Raw genomic sequence first — 24547 nt, 5'->3', positions numbered from 1 at the left:
CACACACACACACACACACACACACACACACACACAAATGATTAATGCCAAACCAGGAACCCTTCTAAATGGATCTCCAAATATTGTCATTTCGACAGTGACAGAGATACTTGATCTTTATCTGAGGCGCAGCAAATTTGGTTGATTTTATAACTTTGCCACAAAATTGGTACCTCACATATTCAGCAATCAACCCATGCAACTGTAGAAATGTAATAGTTGTTGACTTGCCATTGCCCATTGCGGCATGTGTTGATCTGCGGCTAAATGTCATAGTCATACCCTTAAGTAATAACAAACAAAAATGCAATTAATTTTTCAGCTGTGGACATCTCATCAAACTAATAATTCGAAAGCGGTAACAAATCTGTTGCCAATAACTGCTTAAAAAAACTCTCTAACAAATCACCACATACAATAATTCCAACACAAATCCTAGCAGACAGCACTTCGTAAGCCCAGTGACTCACTAACATCATTCAAAAGTAATTTTGAAACATCAATATTCAACACTAGAGCGCGTCACCAAAAACTCCAAAACACCTTCTCTCCAAACATTATCCATTTCAGATAGACCGCGCAACCTTTACATCACATAAAAGAACTAAGTTACTTCACAGACTCTCAAAACCGACCACTAGTACCCCATGTTTTGGTTGATGTGGGCAAACTGTCCAGTACTGAGGAATAAATTTGAGATTTTTATGTTTCTACCATGGCAACTTTATCTTCCTTGCTCAAGAATTGGTTTACGAAGAATTATTTGCTTTTGGCCTTCTGAAGGTGAAGAGGGAAATTAAAATTGTCATGTATGATCAGTTTGTCTTAAGTTAATATTACAGTGAATTTATAAAACACTTTACTTTATAATTAATAACGTATCAGTAAAATTACTTTGGTTTTACTCATTTTACTAAGGTTTGAAGCTCCTCTTTTTGGTGTTCCATGTTTTTGATTTAAAAATGGGTTCCAAAACAACCCAGTTTTTACTTTGGCTTTGTTGTATACGTAGATTTGAATTCTTACCGTGTCTAATAGAATGGGGAGGGCTGGGACATAAATAATTACCAATGTGTGCTGTGTAATCAGCTAGTTTTAAATATTTTTAGGTCACAACATTGGTCAATACCAAAGGACCTTCAAAAAAGAAGAAAGGTAGATCAAAACGAGCCCACGTACTTGTTGCAGCAGTTGAAAAAGCCACAGAAAACTTTATTGAAAAAGGAGAAATGATAGCATATGAGAATCCAGATATAAAGCAAGAGATGCTTGCTGCTGTAGAAGAGGTTCGAAAAACAGGTATGTTTCAAGCAACACTGCAGTTCTAAAATAGCTTGTTATGCGATATAGGTTCCATTTTTTTTCCTTCTTCAAAGCACTGTTTTTTCTTGTTACCCAAACATGTTTCAGCACCTGTGTGTTGTGTGGTTTTTGGTCATTGTTTGTGAAACAACTTGCGAATATTGTTTTAGTGTTTCAAACAGTAATACACTCTTTTGCAACAAAAATCAGAATCATCTCATTAAATTTTGTTCTGTCAGTGCTTGACTGGGTGGAAAGCTTTCTCTCATTCTTAGTAGAAATGACTGAACAATATATATATATATATATATTTTTAAATTTAGACATAAAGGTAACAACTCATCAATTACCTGAGGTATTGAGTCATTGAAAGACACAAAAACAACAAAGAGAACTTTACTACATGCAGAGGAATCCTTTTTTGAGTTAGAGTACTCTCCCTCCCTCCCACCATCACACCAGTTTGTGAACTGAAACCAGCAGCAGCAGCAACAACAACAACAATACTTTTTACATGTTAATATTTCATTTTTTTAGATAGATAGATGCTATAAAGAGTGTCATCTCATTTGAATACATTAATATACATTCTGAATTGTTGCTGCAACCACAATGGGTCTGTTTGCTTATGACCATTATTTGTAATGTCCCTGTTCCTTGTCTTTTTCTGTGTGTCTTTGCATTACATTTTTTTAATCCTGTGTGTTGGTTATTAACCAGTCAACATAATGATTTTTTTTTCAAATTATGTTCGAAAACATATATTTTTATTAATGATCAATATTCTTTAGTGAATAGAATTACATATTGACATGTAAAGATAGCTTTTAAGGCTCAAAATAATGAGTTACAAAAGTTTGAGATCACCAATAATAAAATCCTGAGTATACATGTGCACTGGACGTTGACTAAAATATCTTGAAACTTGAAGTCATTTTTAGTTTATGTATAGCTTTGAAGAGTAACCAAGTATTTCTCAACGGTTTCCTGTGAACATAAATCTGGGAGGAGCTGGCTGGAGCACAATGGACATATTATTTCATACCACCAGCGAGCACTTGTCATTCCTCTGATGAACTGTCATCACTTTCAGTCTCTTATGAACTTAAGTCATGTTGTTCTTCACTTTTTGAGGTGCTAAATCCAATGTCAAACTCAGGATCACTATAGCAATCATTTTTTTAAAGCATTGCCTAAACAACAATACAGGAGAGAGGCCAAGAATGCGCGTTTTGTTGTCAAATATCCAAAGCTGTACACAGTAAAGACGTTATGTAGTGGTGATCACCTCAGCCAAAACACGACAGCCAGGCTACAAATGTGGGACCAGATGCTCTCTGTTGGCCAAACACGTAAGTATCAGTGCTGAAATGGATATAAGTAGGGTTCTTAAGGCACCCTAGTACACTCAGGATTTTAAATTTCTTTCAAAATAATAGAAATGAGGTAATCTGAGTTTTAACGTTAAGGGGTTAAAGTTTATATGGTTTTGTGGGTACCAGGAGCCTTGTAGCCTGGACACTGATCATTTATAGTCAATTTGTTTATCATAACACAGCTCTTAGCACTGTAGAGAGAGAGGTTTACACTGAAGCACCAAAGAAACTGGTATAGGCATGCTATTCAAATACAAAGATATGTAAACAGGCAGAATAGGGCACTTTGGTTGGCAATGCCTATAAGACAAGTGTCTGGCGCAGTTGTTAGATTGATTACTGCTGCTACAATGGCAGGTTATCAAGATTTAAGCAAGTTTGAACATGGTGTTATAGTTAGCACATGTGCGATGGGACACAGCATCTCTGAGGTAGTGATGAAGTGGGTATTTTCCCGTACAACCATCTCATGAGTTTTCTGTGAATATCAGGAATCTGGTAAAAAGTCAAATCTCTGACATCGCTGCGGCGGGAAAAAGATCCTGCAAGAATGGCACCAACGGTGACTGAAGAGAATCATTCAGTGTGACAGAAGTGCAACCCTTCTGCAAATTGCTGCAGATTTCAATGCTGGGCCATCATCAAGTGTCACTGTGTGAAACACCCAATGAAACTTTATTGATATGGGCTTTTGGGGCCAAATGCCCACTTGTGTACCCTTGATGGCTCACAACACAAAGCTTTACGTCTTTCCTGGGCCCATTAACACTGGCATTGGACTGTAGATGGCTGGAAACTTTGCCTGACCAGACAAGTCTCATTTCAAATCAAGTTGATGGACATGTATGGGTATGGAGACAACCTTATGAATCCGTGGACCCTGCATGTCAGCAGGGGACTGTTCAAGCTGGTGGAGGCTCTGTAATGGTGTAGGGCATGTGCAATTGGAGTGATATGTGACCCTTGATATGTCTCTGACACCTGACGCATATGTAAGCATCCTGTCTGATCACCTGCATCCATTCATGTCCATTGTGCATTCCGACGGACTTGGACAATTCCAGCAGGGCAGTGCGACACCCCAGACATCCAGGATTGTTACAGAGTGGCTCCAGGAACACTCTTCTGAGTTTAAACACTTCCACTGCCTGCCAAACTCTCCAGACACAAACATTACTGAGCATATCTGGGATGCCTTGCAATTTGCTTTTCAGAAGAGATCTCCAACCCCTCATGCTCTTTAGCATTTATGGGCAGCACTGTAGGATTCTTGATGTCAGTTCCCTCCAGCAGTACTTCAGACAATAGTCGAGTCCATGCCACATTATGTTGTGGCATTTCTGCATGTGTACGGGGGCCCTACACGATGTTAGGCATGTCTTTTTTGGCTCTTCAGTGTATGACAGGCAACACTCCTGTGTTACGTGTATAATTGCAATTTTGTCACAGTTCAGGTGCTCTCAAAATGCCTGGACTTCAGACACTCAAAATAAAGTCTTTCTCAAGGCCAGATAACATGCTGGCTAGCAACGGATCTGTGTGCACTCTTTGTCTGATGTTACTCTCATAGAAGTAAGACCAGCTCTTCCAAAAACCCGGTTAGAAACCATAATGCACATTACATGAGACATGTTCCTTAAATGTGTTCATGGTTAATGATTAGCTTGTTGAACTACACAAATGTATCAATCTGCTACAGTATATTCCAGTTCATTATTTGCAACAGTTCTATCATTAGGGATGAAGCTAGTGCTTTCTCTCCTTCGTTACTGATTGTTTTGCTTGACACTCATGTCATCTTTTTTCCCTGTATTGTTTAGGACTTCAGAGGACCAGTTACCATTTTTTTTCTTCCTATGTTGGAATTCTTCCACCTGTAATACTTGTATTTTGAAACTGTCACGTGCATCTGTTGTTTCTTCTCTTACATTGTTTCTTTCAAGTGCTTCAAATGGCTCTAAGCACTATGGGACTTAACATCTAAGGTTATCAGTCACTTAGACTGAGAACTACCTAAACCTAACTGACCTATGGACGTCACACACATCCATACCCGAGATAGGATTCGAACCTGCAACTGTAACAGCAGCACGGTTCCGGAGTGAAGCGCCTCGAACCGCTCGGCCACAGCGGCCGGCCATTGTTTCTTTGTAAATCTTTCTTTACCTCTTGAACCTAGTTGACTTTTTTTTAAAGCTAATGTGTTTATTTACGTGCACTTGTTGTAAATATGCCTTAAATCTGAACTTTTTTTAAATAGGTGATGCGATGAGTGTGGCAGCTCGTGAATTTGCAGATGATCCATGTTCATCACTGAAAAGGGGCAACATGGTACGAGCAGCCCGGAACCTTTTATCAGCTGTTACCAGGCTGCTCATACTCGCAGACATGGTCGATGTGCATCTTTTGTTAAAGTCTCTTCGAGTGGTTAGTATTTCGACAAATAGCATTACTATAAAAGTACCTTAAGTTTAGAGTAAATTTTCCAAGTAAAGTAGGTTGTGGCTGTATCCATACAATGTAGAATGGGCACTGCATGTGTGTGTTTTTATAGGAATCAACAGTGTGTGCATCAAGAACAGTGAAAGTAAACGTAACCACCCACTGAACAGTCGTGTTGAGAGTAGACAGGCAGGCACAGACTCAAGACTCGGGCCACAGTTGAGCTTTTGACCAGTGGCCTTGTGGAGAGAGAATGGTGGTGGGCATTTGCTTTCTTCTAAGCTTTGAACTGATTTGCCTAGCCAGCTGTAGAAGGAGTTACAGTTTAACACGGATTTTGAGCCATGGTACAACTTGACATTTTGGCATTTTGCGCACTAAGAAAATCATTTTCAGGGGTGAAAGAAGCAATAAGTTATACAAAACATGATTGAAAGTTTGCTAATACGAGTCCTTTTTTTGTCGATTGGCACGAATTGGTGATTATCTCTTATTCTAGAAATGATTTTGCCATTTTCAAACATTTCTTCTTGAGCCAATCTTGCAATATCATCTTCAGCCTTTTCAGTGTATAACAACTTGTTTCCATGCACATCTCATCACAAAATGTGAACAAGTTGAACCATCTCAAAATTCAGTTTTTCTTGGATGCTGAAGGCTTGCATATGCTGCAAGTCATTTTGCTGTTCCAACAATTCAGTAACATTGAGATTTACCATGGCTTGTCCCAAAGAAGTTCCAATCAGCCTTGCTTACAAATCATTCATGATTACATAAGTTGAAAAAGTTCTTGAAATTTATGTAATGGGCAGAGAACTGTCATTGAAATAATAGAAATAGCAGTTTTTTGCAATTGTATTCTAAAGGTGCCTGATCAGCCTTGTCAAATAAACATTCTCAACAACAATGTCGTGCTTGAGGGAATAACTGATCGTGCAGATGTTCAAATTTTGGTTAGCTTCAGCACCTCTGTAATAAGCTTTGATTGGGTGTAAAGTGACCTGGCTATTCTCCCAGTGGAAATAAATTAATTATTTATTTGTAATTTTTGCTACCAGAAAAGTGACTCTTAGTAGAAATTACAAATAAATAATTATCCCACACAGTCACGGTTCACAAACGTAGCCAACATAGCCGAAAATAAAAAGGAAATAAAGTAGATTCCAGTTTATATGGAAATTGATTCTCGTGCATCCATTTATGTCAAGTACACATTTACCGTGACAAAGTTGTTTACTTTTGAAGGTAAATGTTGTCTCTTAAAGAAAAGATACCAACGAACAAAAAGAAGTGCCTAGGAGATAAAATGTCTCCTCTTTCTAATATAACTGGTTGGTAAAGAAATTATTGACCACTATTTTCAGATATTTGACGTTGAACGCAGGTCAAATTTGATGATTGAATTTAACCCTGCTGTTCTGTTCACTTTTACTTGACATATATACTGTTCGGGTCAATATGACCCGACATATCAAAATGCTTTAGAAACATAAATTTTGGTACAGTTTTAGCTATCGACATTGTTGTTCTATTCCAGTACCTTGTTAGTAATAATAATAATAATAATAATAATAATAATAATGGTAATAATAATAATAATAACAATGCATACAACTTTATTGAGGGATATTTTTCATTTAAATATGCACATAAATTTGAAACAACAGACAGTTTCCATTACAGGCATTCAACTTAGAAAGCACTACAGTTTTTCCATACTTCTATTCTTATTGTTGACAGTTTAGACGTAAGTATTGACATTTTCTAACAACAGACAGTTGTCATTACAGATATTCATCTTAGAGCACACTACAGTACAGAACACACTACAGTTTTTTTATTACATTCCAACATAGAAAGCACTACAACTTTAGAATCCTCTCTTCTTACTGATTGTAGTTTAGGCACAAGTATTCACATAAATTTGAAACAACAGAATTTTCAATACAATCATCTTATAAAATACTACAGTTCTTTTCTTACTGCTTGCACTGTGGACACAAGTAGGTTACATGTTTCTTGCAAATATGTTTACTACATTTTCCACACACCATGTTTGTTTTATTGTCATTACTTGATGGACAGAACTTACAGCGTGCACGTTTTGTAGATTTTCTTGTTGTTACCGATTCTGACACACCACCCACATCATTCGGGTTTTGGATGCTTGTGACCATTCTCAAAGAATCTTCTGTTCTTGGGAAATGCGTTCTTGATGCAATATGTTCTTTTATCAGTGACTTTCCAAGTTCCTCCAAGAATATTCTCCTTCTAGTCAATTTGCTTGCATTCCAATTAGGGTCAACCGAAATCCACAAAACGTATGCATTATAAGCAGAAACATCAAGAATATTGTAGAAAACTATCATTGGCCACCTATTACTTTTTCGTTTGCATGTATATGTACCTAATAACTGATCAAGCGTGTCTACAGCACCTTTGGTTGAATTATAGTCCAAAATCATTTTTGGCTTCTTATCAGCCCTGTCACTGATTTCCGCATCATGGTGGAGAGTGCTCATAAGTACAACATTCTTGTGTCTCTTAGGAATATAATTAACCACAGTAGTGTCATTTGTGAAGTAAAATGAAGAGCTGTGTACCTCCTTGTTGGTCATTTTGTGTGGAAGCTCCGGCTTATTTTTCCGTATAGTTCCCAACATAGTCAATTTCCTTTTCAGAAGCAGCTGCCCCAAATTGTACGACGTAAAAAAGTTGTCACACGTGATATTCTGACCACGTAACTCAGAAGTGAGATCAGATACCACCCTCATTCCCTGATTTCTTTCTGGTGCCGCTCCACTCACCTTTCCTGTATAAATTTGGGCTTTCAGTACGTATGAAGTTTTGCTGTCACACATGGTCCATATTTTGATCCCATATTTTGCCGGTTTACTTGGGATATACTGCTTGAATGGACAGCGACCTCTAAATGCTACTAACTGCTCGTCAACAGTAACATTTTCTCCTGGATTATACAGTTGAGGAAGGACCTCTACCCACTTCTCCCAAATACTACGAATTGCGGCAAGTTTGTCAGTACGTCGTCTTTCCTCTCTAGTAGATTTCTTGTCAAATCGCAGGACACGTGATATCTTACAGAATGTTTCATGAGACATGGTTGCTCGAAATATGTTTCGCCCAGTATCTTTATCCCACAAACTTTTTGTAGACTCCCCATGAGATCGATATACACCCGCTAGGAGTAAGAGTCCTAAGTATGCATGGAAAACAGAACCATCAATATCTGTCCACTGTTCACCATAAACTCGCTGCCCTTCAATATTTGTCATCTCTATTATTTCATTTTGAAGCGCTGTGTGAAATACTGCTTCAAATGAACATTTTACATCAGATATTCTGCTGACTGCATACCTGGTAACTCCTGGGGTACTCTTGATGATGTTCGAAGCTGGTAGGCGACCATGTTGTGCTGGTGGATGCAACTGCCATTCTATATTCCCATTTTTAGAAAGAAAAGTCTCTACACTATTTTGTATGGGCTGTGGACTGTCGTAACTGTCATCGGAACACTCGCTTTCAGATGCATTGCTGATGTGATCTTCAAACTCAGAAAGTGATCCTTCATCTGGTGAGGCATTTACTATTTCTTCCAACTCACGATCATTCAATGGTCTCATCGCCATGGTGTCACAAGTCAAACTGGGCAGAAACAAAGCATTCCAATTATTGAGAACTGCCAATTATTATTTCCTGGGGAAAGCAACAAACAAGCCCATTGTTGTGAACGCATGGAGCTTTAGGTGATTGTTGAGAGTAAGTTGGAATGATGCAGTCACTATTCCCACACAACACAACAAAAATAATTTTCGCCATTTCCAGATTTTAGAAATAAATACGAGTTACACTAAACATATTTGTGTCGGGTCATTATGACCCGAACATTACATATGCAACTATTACAGTTGAAGCCCAAACTTCTTAAACTTTTTTAAAACCTTTTAAAACACATGCTGCTCATCCATTTTCAGACAAAGTCACAAAGTTTCATAAATATATATTGGTATTTACATAATGTAAAATAACGTTCATATTCGTTTCGGGTCATATAGACCCGAACAGAACAGCAGGGTTAAGACACCAGCTTAGGTCCAGAGATCTCAATAACTAAAGAAGCTTGAAAGTTAATGTTTATCATGTGGTCTAACATCAACTTTCTTGAAAGACAAATCAAATATCGTGACATAAAAATGTTTTAGGCTGCAGATATCAATGGTTGAAACTGAGGTAACGTATGTGTGGTAGGTCCATTTTGCCCACTTTGAGCAGTAGCGGACGAAATGTGCTACCTCATTTACGTTGTCCTTGTTAAACCTGGACTTAGCAGCAAAAGTTGAGTAGACACACCAATTTTCAGGTTTCTCACTGCACTAATCAATTTATGAAGAGTTGTCAAACATGATGATTTATTTGTGATAAAATGCTCTTCGGCTGAGTGACCTTGAAGCTCATGGCCCTGGTACTAAAAGTACAGCATATATTGAACTAAAACTTTATAGAACTTTCTTTGAGATGTGCCTGCAGCATTGGTAAAAGTTTTAACAAAATTAGAGATGGTCAGGTGGGGACGTCTGGTTGAATTGATCCTTACATGCAAGGGGAATGTCAGGACATTCACATTTATGTTATGTATACACAAAAGTTGTACATTCCATATTACATGTAGAGGGAAGCTTCTGAAATATACCTGTTGTTTAATATTTATACGTTTAAAGGAATTTATCATTACATTTCTAAGACAAATTTACTTCAACTCAGTATTTAATGGGCACTTCAGTGTAAGTCACTTTTAGGCATCATTTTAAAATTTCTTGCAGAATGTAGTTTCATTTCATTTGACATTGAGTTGCTACCTTGATATGTAGAATATTTGCTATTAAAGTCAACCTTCTGTTAACCAAATGAAAGTCTGATTCATGTCTTGTGGGAGGTCCTCCAAACAGTGTGCCAATTATGAATTACATAGTGTAGTTTCATTTGTCAGTTGATCTGATTGGTGTACATCATTTCAGTTTATGTAAACATTCTGATTGTTTCCAGAATGAAGGTAGGAGACGAGATACTGGCAGAAGTAAAGCTGTGAGTACCGGGCGTGAGTCGTGCTTCGGTAGCTCAGATGGTAGAGCACTTGCCTGCGAAAGGCAAAGGTCCCGAGTTAGAGTCTCGGTCGGGCACACAGTTTTAATCTGCCAGGAAGTTTCATATCAGTGCACAACACTCCGCTGCAGAGTGAAAATCTCATTCTGGAAACCTCCCCCAGGCTGTGGCTAAGCCATGTCTCCGCAGTATCCTTTCTTTCAGGAGTGCTGGTTCTGCAAGTTTCGCAGGAGAGCTTCTGTAAAGTTTGGAAGGTAGGAGACGAGATACTGGCAGAAGTAAAGCTGTGAGTACTGGGCGTGAGTCGTGCTTCGGTAGTTCAGATGGTAGAGCACTTGCCCGCGAAAGGCAAAGGTCCCGAGTTCGAGTCTCGGTCGGGCACACAGTTTTAATCTGCCAGGAAGTTTCATTCTGATTGTTGCTTCAGTGTGAATTTATTCCATTTCTTCATTGTGTGTCTAACCATAGAGCAGTTTACTATTGTACAATGTGTGCTAATATATAAAACATTGTATCAGAGCATAGGAAATTATGTAGCAACTGTGAGATGTCTTCATTCGATTCTGGGTTGCAATAAAGCCTAAGACAATTGATATAAAGGGACTTAAAGTTGGACCTTCATAGGCTGTGTGGGAAGTGGTGGGAATGTGTGCAGTTCAGAAGGCAACAGTAAAACTTTGGAAGGTGGAGAAAGAGAAGGGCAGATGCTGAGTGATGTAATCCAATAGAAAATAGTAGCAAAGGGAAACAGCATTGAGTTGTGGGATAGAAGAGCAGCTGTTATGCAAAATCCATCAGCGGAAAGTCCAGGATGGAATGACAACAGTATGGAAAGGATAGATTGCTATCCACCACATAGAGGAGTCATTGAGACGCAGGCAGACACAGTGAAGAAGAATGCTAGAAATGTTCGGCTTTCAGACAGTATCCTTCCTCAGAACTAGGCAATTCACAGACACGTTTACACAAGCAGAACTGAAATGCAAATGGCCGCTGTCATCTCCAGGTGCTACATCTACATCTATATCTACATTTATACTCCGAAAGCCACCCAACGGTGTGTGGCGGAGGGCAATTTACGTGCCACTGTCATTACCTCCCTTTTCTGTTCCAGTCGCGTATTGTTCGTGGGAAGAATGACTGTCTGAAAGCCTCCGTGCGCGCTCGAATCTCTCTAATTTTACATTCATGATCTCCTCGGGAGGTATAAGTAGGGGGAAGCAATATATTCGATACCTCATCCAGAAACGCACCCTCTCGAAACCTGGCGAGCAAGCTACACCACGATGCAGTGTGCCTCTCTTGCAGAGTCTGCCACTTGAGTTTGCTAAACATCTCTGTAACGCTATCACGGTTACCAAATAACCCTGTGACGAAACACGCCGCTCTTCTTTGGATCTTCTCTATCTCCTCCGTCAACCCGATCTGGTACGGATCCCACACTGATGAGCAATACTCAAGTATAGGTCGAACGAGTGTTTTGTAAGCCACCTCCTTTGTCGATGGACTACATTTTCTAAGGACTCTCCCAATGAATATCAACCTGGTACCCGCCTTACCAACAATTAATTTTATATGATCATTCCACTTCAAATCGTTCCGCACGCATACTCCCAGATATTTTACAGAAGTAACTGCTACCAGTGCTTGTACCGCTATCATATACTGATACAATAAAGGATCCTTCTTTCTATATGTTCACAATACATTACATTTATCTATGTTAAGGGTCAGTTGCCACTCCCTGCACCAAGTGCCTATCCGCTGCAGATCTTCCTGCATTTCGCTACAATTTTCTAATGCTGCAACTTCTCTGTATACTACAGCATCATCCGCGAAAAGCCGCATGGAACTTCCGTCCTTATCTACTAGCTCATTTATATATATTGTGAAAAGCAATGGTCCCATAACACTCCCCTGTGGCATGCCAGAGGTTACCTTAACGTCTGTAGACGTCTCTCCATTGATAACAACATGCTGTGTTCTGTTTGCTAAAAACTCTTCAATCCAGCCACACAGCTGGTCTGATATTCCGTAGGCTCTTACTTTGTTTAGCAGGCAACAGTGCAGAACTGTATCAAACGCCTTCCGGAAGTCAAGGAAAATAGCATCTACCTGGGAGCCTGTATCTAATATTTTCTGGGTCTCGTGAACAAATAAAGTGAGTTGGGTCTCACACGATCGCTGTTTCCGGAATCCATGTTGATTCCTACAGAGTAGATTCTGGGTTTCCAAAAACGACATGATACGCGAGCAAAAAACATGTTCTAAAATTCTACAACAGATCGACGTCAGAGATATAGGTCTATAGTTTTGCGCATCTGCTCGACGACCCTTCTTGAAGATTGGGACTACCTGTGCTCTTTTCCAATCATTTGGAACCTTCCGTTCCTCTAGAGACTTGCGGTACACGGCTGTTAGAAGGGGGGCAAGTTCTTTCGCGTACTCTGTGTAGAATCGAACTGGTATCCTGTCAGGTTCAGTGGACTTCCCTCTGTCGAGTGATTCCAGTTGCTTTTCTATTCCTTGGACACTTATTTCGATGTCAGCCATTTTTTCATTTGTGCGAGGATTTAGAGAAGGAACTGCAGTGCGGTCTTCCTCTGTGGAACAGCTTCGGAAAAAGGCGTTTAGTATTTCAGCTTTATGCGTGTCATCCTCTGTTTCAATGCCATCATCATCCCGGTGTGTCTGGATATGCTGTTTCGAGCCACTTACTGATTTAATGTACGACCAGAACGTCCTAGGATTTTCTGTCAAGTCGGTACACAGAATTTTACTTTCGAATTCACTGAACGCTTCACGCATAGCCCTCCTTGCGCTAACTTTGACATCGTTTAGCTTCTGTTTGTCTGAGAGGTTTCGGCTGCGTTTAAACTTGGAGTGAAGCTCTCTTTGCTTTCGCAGTAGGTTCCTAACTTTGTTGTTGAACCACGGTGGGTTTTTCCCGTCCCTCACAGTTTTACTCGGCACGTACCTGTTTAAAACGCATTTTACGATTGCCTTGAACTTTTTCCATAAACACTCAACATTGTCAGTGTCGGAACAGAAATTTTCGTTTTGATCTGTTAGGTAGTCTGAAATCTGCTTTCTATTACTCTTGCTACAGTGAAACACTTTTTTGCCACTAACCGTGCCAACCAGGCTCAAGTTGAAACCAATATTGAACCATGCCTGACTCAATTACTCCTCCAACAGTGATCCACCTGCACTACCTTCAAATCATCCCTGACTTCCCATAATTTCCTTGTCTTAAACCGTGCCTCACATCTTTCCCCAAATCCCTCACCATGGAGACCAACACAACTACGGAAACAAGTACATACTCTGCAAGCCACCGTATTCTGTGTGGCAGAAGGTACCCTGTTCCACAACTAGTTGTTTCCTTTCCTGCTCCACTCGCGAGTAGAGTGAGGTAAAAATGACTGTCTATATGCCTCCATACGAGTCCTAATTTCTCGTACCTTATCTTTGTGGTCTGTATGCATATTGTATGTTGGCGGCAGTAGGATCATTCTGCTGTCAACTTCAAATGCCGATTATCTAAACTTCATCAGTTGTGTTCTTCGAAGAGAATGTCTTCCTCCCTCCAGGGATTCCCATGTGAGCTTCCAAAGCATATTGGTAATACTTGCATGCTGATTGAACCTACCAGTAACAAATCTAGCACCTTGCCTCTGAATTGCTTTGATGTCTTCTTTCAATCAGACCTGGTGCGTATCCCAGTACTCAAGAATAGGTCGCACTGGCGTCCTATATGAGACCTCCTATGTAGATGAACTACACTTTCCAAAAATCCTCCCAAAAAATCGAAGTCCACAATTTGCCTTCCCGACCACAATCCTCATATGCTGTTTCATTTCATATTGCTTCCCAGTGTTACACCCAGATATTTAAACTGCATGAGTGTGTCAAGCGGTACACTACTAATGCTGTATCTGAACATTAAGGGTTTGTTTTTCCTACTCATCTGCATTAACTTACATTTTTCTACATTAAGAGCCAGCTGCCATTTGTCATACCGACTAAAAATTTTGTCTATGTCATGCTGTATCAACCTGCAGTCACTTAACTTTGCCACCTTCCTGTTCACCACAGCGTCATCAGCAAACAACCACAGATTGCTGCCCACCCTGCCTGCCAGATCATTTATGTATATAGAAAATAGCAATGATCCTGTCACACTTCCCTGGGGTACTCTCCCGATGTTATCCCTGTCTCTGATGAACACTTGCCATCGAGGACAACACACGGGTTCTATTACTTAAGAAGTATTCGAGCCAGTCACATATCTGGGAGTCTATTCTGTATGCACGTACATTTTTTAACAGTATGCAGTGGGGTATTGTGTCGATTGCTTTTCGGAAACCTAGAAATATGGAATCTGCCTGTGCCATTCATCCGTAGTTCACAGTATATCTTGTGAGAAAAGAGCGATTTGGGTTTCACACAAGCAATGCTTTATAAAGCTGTGCTGATTCATGGAAATGAGCTTTTTGGTCTGTAGGAAGTTTATTACATTAAAACTCAGAATATGCTCTAGAATTCTGCAGCAAACAAATGTTAAGGATTTGGTCTGTAATTTTCCAGGTCCGTTCTTTTATCCCTCTTATATACAGGAATCATCTGCACTTTTCCCCGTCACTTGGCACTTTGTGCTAGTCGAGAGATTTCCGATAAATGCAGACGAAGTAAGAGGCCAGTGATGTAGAGTATTCTTTGCAAATCTGAAAGGACTGGAATCTACCACCTAAACCCTGATCCTACCCTTATGATGCTAGCTGCCAACAGAGTCACCACCATTGTGGTTATGAATCATAGGGATTGCCAGGCATAGAGTCTCTGCCAGAAGTCAGAATATCAGATAATGTTGGTGACACTATCTTACATATAAGCAGGCTGGAAGAACTAGTAAACACTGTTACTGAAGATAGCAATAACATAGTGTCACGTTTATACATCAGGAAGACAAATGAATGGTTGTCAACGGAAACAGATGAAAATCAGGGTACTCTTGCACTTGGTAATGACAAGATTGAAAGCATATAAATATTTGGCATATCCATTCAATGATAACTGGGACTTCTCTCAAAAAATTAACTGTAGAATTGAACAAGCCATTTCCAGCAAATGAGGAAATCCGTGACAAGCCTTGACATAAGTATTACACCTTGCACCTGACTACTTCAAAGACACGTGTTCAGTATCCTACTCCATGGAGTTGAGACTTTATAGGACTTGCTGCAGTATTGTGTAAGGCATTTGAAATGTGGGCCTTTCAAAGGGTGTTAAGGATGTTGAGGACGATAGCCACAGATGTGGCAGCACTGTGGCGTATGAACAAAGATTTAATAATTCTCAATATACCATCAATAGAAGAAAAAGTTATCATCTTCACTTCAAACAGTAGGCCATTTTTTTTTTGTTTTGTTTTGCCTGTTACAGTACCGATTGCTACCTCGGTCTTCCTTGACTACTTCCCCCAAATGGCTTAAATCTAATCAGGAGAAATAATCTTCCTCCATTCATTCCTTTGAGATGTTCATTCCAGTTTCTTCTATTATCTTGTATTTTGTAGAGGATGCTAAACATGTTCACCTCTTCCCTTAATTTCCAAATTTCAAAATCTGTTGGCTTTTGTGCATCACTGTACTGCTCTTAGAAACCTCATCTCCGTTGCTTGTATGTGGTGTTCTTGATGTTTACTTATAACATATGATTCATTTTGGTAAAGAAGCATTGGAACTGCCATTGTCTTATAGAATTTCAGTCTTCTTTGTTGAACAACGGAAGATCCAGGATGGAATGTAGCATTGTTGTGAAAAGGGAAGTTTCTACTCACCATATAGCGGAAATGCTGAGTCACAGATGTTGTTGTTGTTGTGGTCTTCAGTCCTGAGACTGGTTTGATGCAGCTCTCCATGCTACTCTATCCTGTGCAAGCTTCTTCATCTCCCAGTACCTACTGCAACCTACATCCTTCTGAATCTGCTTAGTGTATTCATCTTATGGTCTCCCTCTACGATTTTTACCCTCCACGCTGCCCTCCAATGCTAAATTTGTGATCTCTTGATGCCTCAAAACATGTCCTACCAACCGGTCCCTTCTTTTTGTCAAGTTGTGCCACAAACTCCTCTTCTCCCCAATTCTATTCAATACCTCCTCGTTAGTTATGTGATCTACCCATCTAATCTTCAGCATTCTTCTGTAGCACCACATTTCAAAAGCTTCTATTCTCTTCTTGTCCAAACTATTTATCGTCCATGTTTCACTTCCATACAAATACTTTCAGAAACGACTTCCTGACACTTAAATCTATACTAGATGTTAACAAATTTCTCTTCTTCAGAAACGCTTTCCTTGCCATTGCCAGTCTACATTTTATATCCTCTCTACTTCGACCATCATCAGTTATTTTACTCCCTAAATAGCAAAACTCCTTTACTACTTTAAGCGTCTCATTTCCTAATCTTATTCCCTCAGCATCCCCCGACTTAATTCGACTACATTCCATTATCCTCGTTTTGCTTTTGTTGATGTTCATCTTATACCCTCCTTTCAAGACACTGTCCATTCCGTTCAACTGCTCTTCCAAGTCCTTTGCTGTCTCTGACAGAATTACAATGTCATCGGCGAACCTCAAAGTTTTTATTTCTTCTCCATGAATTTTAATACCTACTCCGAATTTTTCTTTAGTTTCCTTTACTGCTTGCTCAATATACAGATTGAATAACATCGGGGAGAGGCTACAACCCTGTCTCACTCCCTTCCCAACAACTGCTTCCCTTTCATGTCCCTCGACTCTTATAACTGCCATCTGGTTTCTGTACAAATTGTAAATAGCCTTTCGCTCCCTGTATTTTACCCCTGCCACCTTCAGAATTAGAAAGAGAGTATTCCAATTAACATTGTCAAAAGCTTTCTCTAAGTCTACAAATGCTAGAAACGTAGGTTTGCCTTTTCTTAATCTTTCTTTTAAGATAAGTCGTAAGGTTAGTATTGCCTCACGTGTTCCAACATTTCTATGGAATCCAAACTGATCTTCCCCAAGGTCCGCTTCTACCAGTTTTTCCATTCGTCTGTAAAGAATTCGCGTTAGTATTTTGCAGGCGTGACTTATTAAACTGATAGGTCGGTAATTTTCACATCTGTCAACACCTGCTTTCTTTGAGATTGGTATTATTATATTCTTCTTGAAGTCTGAGGGTATTTCGCCTGTCTCATACATCTTGCTGACCAGATGGTAGAGTTTTGTCATGACTGGCTCTCCCAAGGCCGTCAGTAGTTCTAATGGAATGTTGTCTACTCCCGGGGCCTTGTTTGTACTCAGGTCTTTCAGTGCTCTGTCAAACTCTTCACGCAGTATCTTATCCCCCATTTCGTCTTCATCTACATCCTCTTCCATTTCCATGTCCTCAAGTACATCGCCCTTGTATATACCCTCTATATACTCCTTCCACCTTTCTGCCTTCCCCTCTTTTCTTAGAACTGGGTTTCCATCTGAGCTCTTGATATTCATACAAATGGTTCTCTTCTCTCCAAAGGTCTCTTTAATTTTCCTGTAGGCAGTATCTATCTTACCCCTAGTGAGATAAGCCTCTACATCCTTACATTTGACCTCTAGCCATCCCTGCTTAGCCATTTTGTACTTCCTGTCGATCTCATTTTTGAGATGTTTGTATTCCTTTTTGCCTGCTTCATTTACTGCATTTTTATATTTTCTCCTTTCATCAATTAAATTCAATATTTTTTTCTGTTACCCAAGGATTTCTATTAGCCTTCGTCTTCTTACCTACTTGATAGTCTGCTGCCTTCACTACTTCATCCCTCAGAGCTACCCATTCTTCTTCTACTGTATTTCTTTCCCCCATTCCTGTCAATTGTTCCCTTATGCTCTCCCTGAAACTCTGTACAATCTCTGATTTAGTCAGTTTATCCAGGTCCCATCTCCTTAAATTAGCACCTTTTTGTAGTTTCTTCAGTTTTAATCTACAGCTCATCTGCCCCTGGAAATGTCTGATACCTTCTAGTATCTCCAAGATTCTTCCATGTATACAACCGTCTTTTATGATTCTTGAACCAAGTGTTAGCTATGATTAAGTTATGCTCTGTGCAAAATTCTACCAGACGGCTTCCTCTTTCATTTCTTCCCCCGCAGATAGGCACAACAAAAAGACTGTCACAAATATAGCTTTCGGCCACACACACACACACACACACACACACACACACACACACACACACACACACTCTCTTACTGGTTGAAAGCTATATTCATGACAGTCTTTTTATTGTGCCTATCTAGTGAGTAGCAACTTTCCGTTTCACAATCTTGTTTGTTACCTCATTTTATTTTTTACATGTCTGTTTATTGTTCCACATTATTCCCAGACTTAGCTAATTTCCTCCCTATGTCTTCGTCATACTCATATACGATGTCACAGCCAAAGTAATTAAATGCTTGACCTGTTCTATAGTTCTGTTGTTGATCAAGTTTTGTCCGTACAGGATATTTCCCGGGAACAGGAATTCTGCCTTATGCAAGACACCTTTTTTTCTGTTTTGTTTCACCCAGACATTTTTCAGCACATTTTGTGCTATCTTCAATGGGTTCTTAATTATTTTTTAACTGCAAAATTGTTGTTATAAATTAACATTTAGCAAAGCTTTTGGTACATAATATTTACAATTGTAAATGAATAATTGTTGTAAAATATTATACATCATTTGTTCATAGTTCACAGCTGAGATATTTATTAACAACCTGATGCACTATGTGTTGTTTATAACATTATATCAAAGTTCTGTTTATTGCTAATTGGCAAAAAGAGTGGATGTATGCATTAGTTTACATACCTTACATCATACTATTGGACATTTATTTTGGCAGCTCTTCTGCTATACGAGCTACAACTTCTCATCTGCAAAACGGCAAAACATGATTTTTATTTTTCTGTTTATTATGCATTTTCAATCAGAAATGAATATAAATCACATTTTTCGTGCATAGCTTACGGTTTTGTTATTGTGGTGCTTTCTCATATGTTGCTGGTGATGTGAACAGGCAGATTTCGTGGCCTACGGTTGCTTGACACTGCACTTTCACTGATTTTTCAAAACTTGGTAGACTTTTCACTGCCATTACATGTTTTTGTGGCTGTGTGGTGTTCATTTGTTTTGTAGCGTGTTTGGCTCGGTGAGGCGTGCGAGTTTGAAGTGTATTTGGCATCTGTGGTGTGTGTGTGTGTGTGTGTGTGTGTGTGTGTGTGTGTGTGTGTGTGTAGAGGGAGGGAGGGAGGTAGGTAGGTAGGTTGGTTTTTCTCCTGAGTTGTTTTGGCTGTGGGTGTTATTTGTATAGTTCTTCTATTGTGGCGAAGAGAGTTTTATTGCACAGTGATGTGTATTCATTGAGTACTTTCTTTCCTTGGGCTGTTGATTTTTGAATGTGATAGTTTTCTTCTATTCACACTGAATGACCCAGAAAACCCATTTTTGCCTGTGACATGTAGGCTTGCCTGCAAAACAGGTAACTTTGGCAGGTCAATACTGTTTGCACATAACATGCCTATTGTGGTAAGGCAGCCTATGTGCCAGGGGCTGGAAAAGACATATTTGTCCATATCTCTGCTACTATTATAGCTGGGAGGTTATAAACTTCACATTGCTGATACTTGCGAGGTCTGCTGTTTCTGTGCCAAATTTGGTTGAAATCAGTCCAAGGGTTTGGGAGAAAATTCTCGACGTGCGCACACTCATGCAGGTGCCTTCTCACACACACACACACACACACACACACACACACACACACCTACCTCAGGGTGTTCCATTAAATATATTAGTAGATATATAAAAGCATGTGTATATTCAAATGCAGCATTGTATCAAAATTTCAAAGCAATAGGTGAAGAACTTTCAATTGGTGTACTTTATTATTTCTTAATATTTACACTGGTAGGATAGCAGATAGTTGTAACTGGCTTAAAATTTCTCCATGTGGAAAAATCTGCTTCCAGTGATTTGGAGCATGGAGTAGTGCGTATAGTAGTGTGCCCTCAGGGTGTCGCTCAAGACTTTCAGTATATACTCCACACCCAAAATTCAGAAGAATTTATCTCGTATGAACATATCTAGAAGTATTCTGATGATAACATCTTAGCTACAGGGGTGGACAGAAATATGGAAATACCAAAACACAAAATGTTACCATTCCTAAATGGTGTAGGAAAACCGTTGGGATTCGAAACAGCTTCCAATTGTCCCAAAAAGGATGAATACACATCTTATACAGTTTTCAAAGGAATCTTGTACCATTGTTCCTGGAAAATAGCTGCAAGTTCAGGGAATGATGATGGAGGTGGTGAGCGATCAGGCATTTTCCTCTACAAAGTGGACAACCGAAGGCTTAATATTATTGAAATCTGGTGACTGGTGGTGAGGTGGGAGATATGACAGTTCATCCTCCTGCTTACAAAACCAGTCCTGGTTGATGCAAGCTGTGTCAGCAGGGGCCCTGTCATCTTGGAACACAGCATCACCATTGGGAATGAACATTGTACCCTGGGATTGACCTGACTAGCCAAAATGCTCACATAATGCTTGGCAGTAATGCATCCTAGAGTAACTATGGGGGCCCATGAAATAAGATGACAACGTTGCCCTAATCATTTACTGAACCCCCACCATTTTTCAGTCTTACAATGTAAACACAGCCAGAAGTTGGAAACGGTGTACAACAAGACTCGTCCAATCGTATGAATTTCTTCCATTGCTCCATAGTCCAGGTTTTATGGCTTCATCACCACATTTTCATTTTAAGGGAATTTGCATCACTGATGAGTGGTTTTGGAATTTATGTTCACCTGCCCTGCAATTCCCTGCTTATGGAGCTGCCTTCATGTTGTTGTACTGCTGACATGGTTCACAAGTGTGACATTCAGATCTGCCGTGACTTACGCAGCTGTCTTCGTCTTATTTTTTGTGACAGTTCTTTTCAAAGAACATCTGCCATGATCACTCAACATGCACTTTTGACTCGGTTGAAAGTGCTGATGAAAATTTTCCATTCTCTGCATGTCAGCTTAAATTACATGAAGAAAACTGCTTGGGAATCAAGTGATGTTAAGAGTTCAAGGCGTTTATCTGAAAGCTGTTGCGATCTTTCTAACCAGGTGATGTTACAAAACATTTATCCATACTTAATAATACATACCACATTGTCTGAAATATAGCATTTAAAGGCCTAAGTCAGGCTTCTAATTTAAAAAAAAAAAAAAAAAAATTGCCCTCCATATTTGCCATGTGATTACTGATAGCCTCTTCTCAAGGTTGGCAGCTATATGATATACTCATGAAGCAAGCTTCAGTAGGTATTAAAGCATTATCCGGGGCATTTTGTCACAATGTTAGTACGTTACTGAAAATATTCGAGATAAAAGGCGAGTAACAATGAAGAATGAGTAAATAGAGTGGGGGACATGGAGATAGTTTTTTTTTTGTTTTTAAAGGGGTAATTATATTAAAGGGGTAATTATATTACTAGCTTTTGGAACCTTTAAATGGTTCTTTGTCAGAAGGAAAATGTGCAGGAAACTGTAAAGAGTGAAAAATTGAATTACTGGCAACAAGGAACAATTACTTTGAGCAGCACTGTTAGGTGGAACATAATGCACATAAAAGGAAATGGAAAAAATAATCAGTGATCTTCTTCCTGCATTTTGTATCACTGTCAAAACAACACAGTGTGATTTTTTTTTTTTCCCTACCAGCACTTATAAAACTAACCAGTTTTCCTTATTTCCAAACTTCATTTCTTTTGATGAAGCAAATACTTTAAAAACTGGAATCCTGCTGTTATTATTTTTGCTGTTAATAATAATAATAATAATAATAATAATAATAATGGAAGTCACGCTTGATCAAGGTCCGCATCACCTTCCATTTTTAACCAGACATAACGTCTGAGACAGGAAAGAGAAATAATAATAATAATAATAATAATAATAATAATAATTTGTGGCTGTGTAACCTGCTCCAGCTGTTCTTATTACAGCAATTGGTTAGTGAACACACCTGTCAGATATTATTATGTTAGTTTTTAACCACAATTTTGATTTAAATCATTGACAGTTCACACACATAAGTGTCATTTCCTTAATTTATTATTTTCTGTGGTGCCTTTAGGTTGAAGACGACTTGGAGAAACTGAAGAATGCATCAAGCCAATCAGAATTGTTGGACAACATCAAAGCATTTGGTCGTAATGCCTCGGAACTTATGAGCCAAGCAGCAAAGAGGCAACAAGAACTGAAGGATCCTCAGTTAAGAGATGATCTGGCAGCTGCAAGAGCAGTCCTCAAGAAGCATTCCACTATGTTACTCACAGCCTCAAAGGTAAATGAATTATGACTCTTCTTCCACAAGTTATCTAAAGACTCAGTTATCAAACCCATTTTCTAAGCTGCTTTAGTGATTTGTGTTGTAATACTATTTGGTCATTGTAATAATGTGCATTGTAAACTTGGAAGTTATGTTTTGAGTATCATAATTCATTGCTCAAAAGAAAATGGATGGCTATTACTAGAATTGTGTAACTTAATTTAGGTGATGCCTGGAAATATCTGTTTACCCATTATGTAATGCTAAATTTTAGTGTTGCCTTTTCAAACTCCCATGTAGCTTGTTAACAACGGTACTTGTAAAATATAATCTTAATACAGAATAAGTAAATATTTAAGAACCACCCATTGTGCATCCCACAGTCTCATTGACATTGTATATCAATGGCGTCTGTATATACGAGTATTGCAACTCTCCACCACTCCATATTGTGGAATGGCAACTTAAGAATGCTACAAGAACGGTATGATATTGAGCCTAATAGCACGGATACTGTTTTTTGAGAACAAATTCGTGTGTCATGCATTTTTGCAGACTTAAATCTGTACATCCTCACTTGGAGCTTTACTTAGGAGACGAGCTACTAGAAGTAGCTTTTTAGCATTATTGTTTAATATTAAAGTAACATGGACACCACACATACACCAACTCAGGGATTATTGCTTGAGGAGTCTAAATGCTCTCTGTTTCATCATCATCACCATCACCATCACCATCACCATCACCATCACCATCACCATCACCATCACCATCATCTCCTCCTGGGGATTTGATCAAGTGGTTTTATCAATGTTTTTTAAAATGCTAATTTGACCTATCTTAGGCTATGAATATATTGCTTACGGTTCAGCAGCAACATCTATGCTGGATGTATTAGACCCTTTACAACATAATGGGGTAAGTGTAGCAACTGGAGCCTTTTGTATTGATCCTCCTTGTAGAAACAAGTAGCCTTCCTTTGAGATCCTGATCGGATACTCACTTACTCTCAACCAGCAGCTAGAGTACCCTTGTTATCCCATTCTGCTACAAAATTACAGAACCTGGCTGCCTATAAACACCTCTGAACATGTATACTAGCTGAGGTATGCCTTGAAGATCTATGTAGAGAACTCCAACTCTCCTCACTTGCTTTTTATGCAAGAACCACATCTTTGATTTCTTTTGGTATGTCCCTAGGCCAGTGATATGGGTGGACATGCACTGTTACACCAAGGGAACTATAGATTCCACCTCTGACAGCAGATGATTAACTCTATATATCATGATTATCCACACAATTAAATCATATATACAGGTTTCTCTAAGTTCAATGAATGTGTTGACTATGTCAGTGGCTGTGGAGGAGCAATACTCTGTACTGAGTATGTGCAGTACATTTATTGCATAAGTAACAGCCATATTTCGAGCTCTTCAACATATCGAAATTCACCCAAACCTCATATATATGAGTCCTTGATTGGACTGAGAGTAATAGACCATTGCTATACACAAAATCTGCTGGTCTCCAACATTCATAACCTGCTATATAATCTCTACAGAACAAAAATCTCCATAACATTTCTATGGACACGGTCACATGGGCGTCCTAGGTAATCAACTTGGTGACAGACTTTCCAAGGATGCAACAACAGTGGAAACATTACAACTGTGAACCTCAGACAGTGATGTTTGATCCCATCTCAAGATACTTACCTGAGGCAGAGAACATAGAATGGCAAAATACTGCACATTTGAAAAAACTCCAATAGATAAACAAGACCACTGAAGAGTGGCGAACTTCACTCCTGGCATGGCCTCTCACAAAGCAGCTGTGGTCCTAAACTGCATGCACATTGGTCACACCCCTCCTCACAAAGTGCGCTTGTGAAGCACCTTTTACAGTACTTCATATACTCAAAGAATGTGTCATC

At 39.2% G+C, this 24547-nt stretch overlaps 1 protein-coding gene across 3 annotated transcripts in view; it reads left to right on the top strand.

The window, feature by feature from the left end:
* The window catches only part of LOC126187828 (catenin alpha), a 145905-nt gene that overhangs the window by 12328 nt on the left and 109030 nt on the right, over positions 1-24547 (top strand). For all 3 annotated transcript variants that reach the window (XM_049929128.1, XM_049929127.1, XM_049929129.1), the window contains 3 exons: positions 1110-1299; positions 4939-5105; positions 22419-22628. In XM_049929128.1, coding sequence (XP_049785085.1) covers positions 1110-1299; positions 4939-5105; positions 22419-22628 — 567 coding nt within the window. The remainder of the gene's footprint in view (positions 1-1109; positions 1300-4938; positions 5106-22418; positions 22629-24547) is intronic.

Source organism: Schistocerca cancellata, chromosome 5, assembly GCF_023864275.1.
Source record: "Schistocerca cancellata isolate TAMUIC-IGC-003103 chromosome 5, iqSchCanc2.1, whole genome shotgun sequence".
In the NCBI taxonomy this organism is placed as follows: Eukaryota; Metazoa; Arthropoda; class Insecta; order Orthoptera; family Acrididae; genus Schistocerca; species Schistocerca cancellata.
This window is presented reverse-complemented; position numbering and strand designations above follow the sequence as displayed.